Below are 2,321 nucleotides of genomic sequence, written 5' to 3'. Positions count from 1 at the left end.
AGAGAGAGAGAGAGAGAGAGAGAGGGAGAGGGAGGCAACACACCGCACACCACCACACACTGCACACGAGAAGGAAAACACAAGGTCGCGACATCATCATTATTGGCTTTGTAGATGTACACACGCACGAGAGCACGCGCACGCGCGCGCACCGGCGGTGCACCCCTACCTACACACATATATGTACACACACACACTGCGGCGTGGGGGGGGGAGGATGGAGTGTGGAGCGAGAGAGAAAAACGTGCGCATGCGTCTCTCCCCTGCCCCCCCCTCACCGCGAGGGGGGGAGAGAGAGAGAGAGAGAGGGGGGGGGAAGCATGCGCGCGCCACATCGCACCACACACACACACACACGCGCGCGCGCAGGGGACACACACACACATACAGAAGGGAGGAGGAGGGGGCGCGGCGCACGGGCGCGGAGGCGGGCACGCGCACACGCGCGCGGGCACAGCCACACGCGTGCTTTTTCTTCTTACTCGCCGTGCTTGAGAACGCGGACGAACTCACGGTAGTTGAAGTTGCCCTGGGCATCGGGCTTGACACCCTTGAACATGATGTCGACCTCCTCCTGGGTGAAGCGCTCGCCCATGGTGGTCAGAGCCTCGCGGAGGACGTCAGCCGGGATGGTGCCGGACTGGTTCTCATCGAAGCACTCGAAAGCCTGCATGATCTCATACTCGGGGTCGGAGCCGCTCAGCTTCTCGCCCATGAGGGTCAGGAACATGGTGAAGTTGATCGGGCCGGTGGCCTCGGCAAGCATGGCCTCAAGGGTCTCGTCGGAGGGGGTCTGGCCTGCGTGGGGGCGCACACGCCAAGGGAAGGGGGAGAAGAGAGGAGGGGGGGCGGCGGAGTGCGCGTCACGGGCAAAGGAAGCATGTCAGTCGTCGGTGGACGTGCGTGGGAGGGGGGGAGAGGGAGAGAAGGGGAGGCGCGGGGCCCCTCTCCGGGCTCTTTTGCGAAGAGGGAAGAGCGAGGGGCGGCAGGAGAAGGGGGGAGGGCGCGCGCGCGCACCGAGAGAGTTGTAGATGTTGCGGAGGTCCTCGACGTCAATGAAGCCGTCGTCACGAGCGACCATGTTGAAGGCATCCTTGAGCTCGTCAATCTGGGTCTTGTCGAACATGGCGAAAATGTTCGAGGTCTGGCGGGCCGCCCGCTTCTTGGTCTTGGCCTTACGAGCAGACTGGCCGCGGTGCAAAGGACGAGGGGGGGGAGAAGAAGCCGAGAGTGTCAGGGGGAGGGAGGGGGCCGCGTTTGCGGGCGGGCACAGAAGTGTGGGGAGAGAGCGAGGAGGGGGGGGGGACGCACCATGGTGGCTAGGGGTACACTCCTGCACATGCGAGGAAAGGGGGGGGGGAGGGGGGGGGGCAGAGGAACATGTTAGAGCGGGTCCGGCATCGGAGGGAGGAAGGAGGGGGGCGCCGGCGCGGACGCCAAACAGTCCCGGACAGCATATCGGCACGCCGCTGGCCGCTCCTGCCTGCCTGCCGTCCCCCCTCCCGGCGCAAAGGCGCGCCATTTTGGTCGACGCGACGCACAATGCGCGAGCGGGGGGGGGGGCGGGGGGAGGAGGGCGCGGGGGAGCCAAACGCAGGGGGAGAGGGATAGAGAGGGGACAAGCAGAGGAACAACGAACCACTCGAGAGAGGGGGTGGGGAAAAAAGGGTAGAGGAGGAGAGAGCGTTAGAGCAGAAGGGGCCCCAACAAAAAAGTATGGTGAAGATCCCCCCAGAGCGGGTGGACACCGGGGCGGTGCCTTTCATAGAGACCGAGGACAGGGGACGGGGGGGGGGGGGGGAGCCCCGAGAGGAGGAAGCCGGCGGGGGGGTGTATCCCTCTGGGCGGTGCGCACGCGCGCGCGCCGGCCTCCGGGACGAAAGGGGGGGGGGGGGGGGGGGGGGGGGGCGGGCGGGGGGCGCGGGGGGGGGGGCGGGGTGAGGGGGGGGCGGCGAAGCCCCCCGCCTGGGACCGCACTCGTGAGCCCCCCGCCCCCCCGCAGGCACAAACACACACACACACACACACACACACGCATGCCCGGGGACCACACAGCTCACGGGGAGAACCCCCGGGCCGGGGGGGGGGGCTGGTCACAACAAAAACAACACCATCGCCCCGCCCCCCGCGCCCCCCGGTCTGTCCTGTGCGGGGCATCAGGCGCCCGCCGAGTGGCGGCGGGTGGCGGCATAGACAGGCGGGGCAGCGAGCAAGCAACACACCGGCAGATCAGCTGCCGCAGGAGGAGGGTGCACCAGCCCTGCGGGCGGGGGGGGGGGGCGGCCAAGGGGAGGTCGGGAGCACGAGCAGAGGCACGGGGG

The 2,321-nt window shown here is 68.1% G+C and overlaps 1 protein-coding gene across 1 annotated transcript; it reads right to left on the bottom strand.

The window, feature by feature from the left end:
- Positions 1-340: 340 nt before the first annotated feature.
- On the bottom strand, positions 341-1,725 carry H696_02718 (myosin regulatory light chain 2). The gene is made up of 4 exons (XM_009496624.1): positions 1,640-1,725; positions 1,312-1,333; positions 1,018-1,186; positions 341-798 (listed from the first exon to the last, which is right to left on the bottom strand). The coding sequence occupies exons 2-4, from the start codon at positions 1,312-1,314 to the stop codon at positions 479-481; spliced, it is 492 nt and encodes a 163-aa protein (XP_009494899.1). The 5' UTR covers positions 1,315-1,333; positions 1,640-1,725; the 3' UTR covers positions 341-478.
- Between the last annotated feature and the right edge of the window lie 596 nt (positions 1,726-2,321).

Source organism: Fonticula alba (assembly GCF_000388065.1).
Source record: "Fonticula alba strain ATCC 38817 unplaced genomic scaffold supercont2.4, whole genome shotgun sequence".
NCBI lineage: Eukaryota > Rotosphaerida > Fonticulaceae > Fonticula > Fonticula alba.
The sequence above is the reverse complement of the archived record's forward strand: the minus strand, read 5'-3'. Positions and strand labels throughout refer to the sequence as shown.

Bases quoted from the DNA above. Each gene is read 5' to 3' on its own strand.
- H696_02718 (XM_009496624.1), bottom strand. The intron at 799-1,017 runs GTGCGCGCGCGC...GCCCCCACGCAG, and splicing joins CAACATCTACAACTCTCTCG to GCCAGACCCCCTCCGACGAG.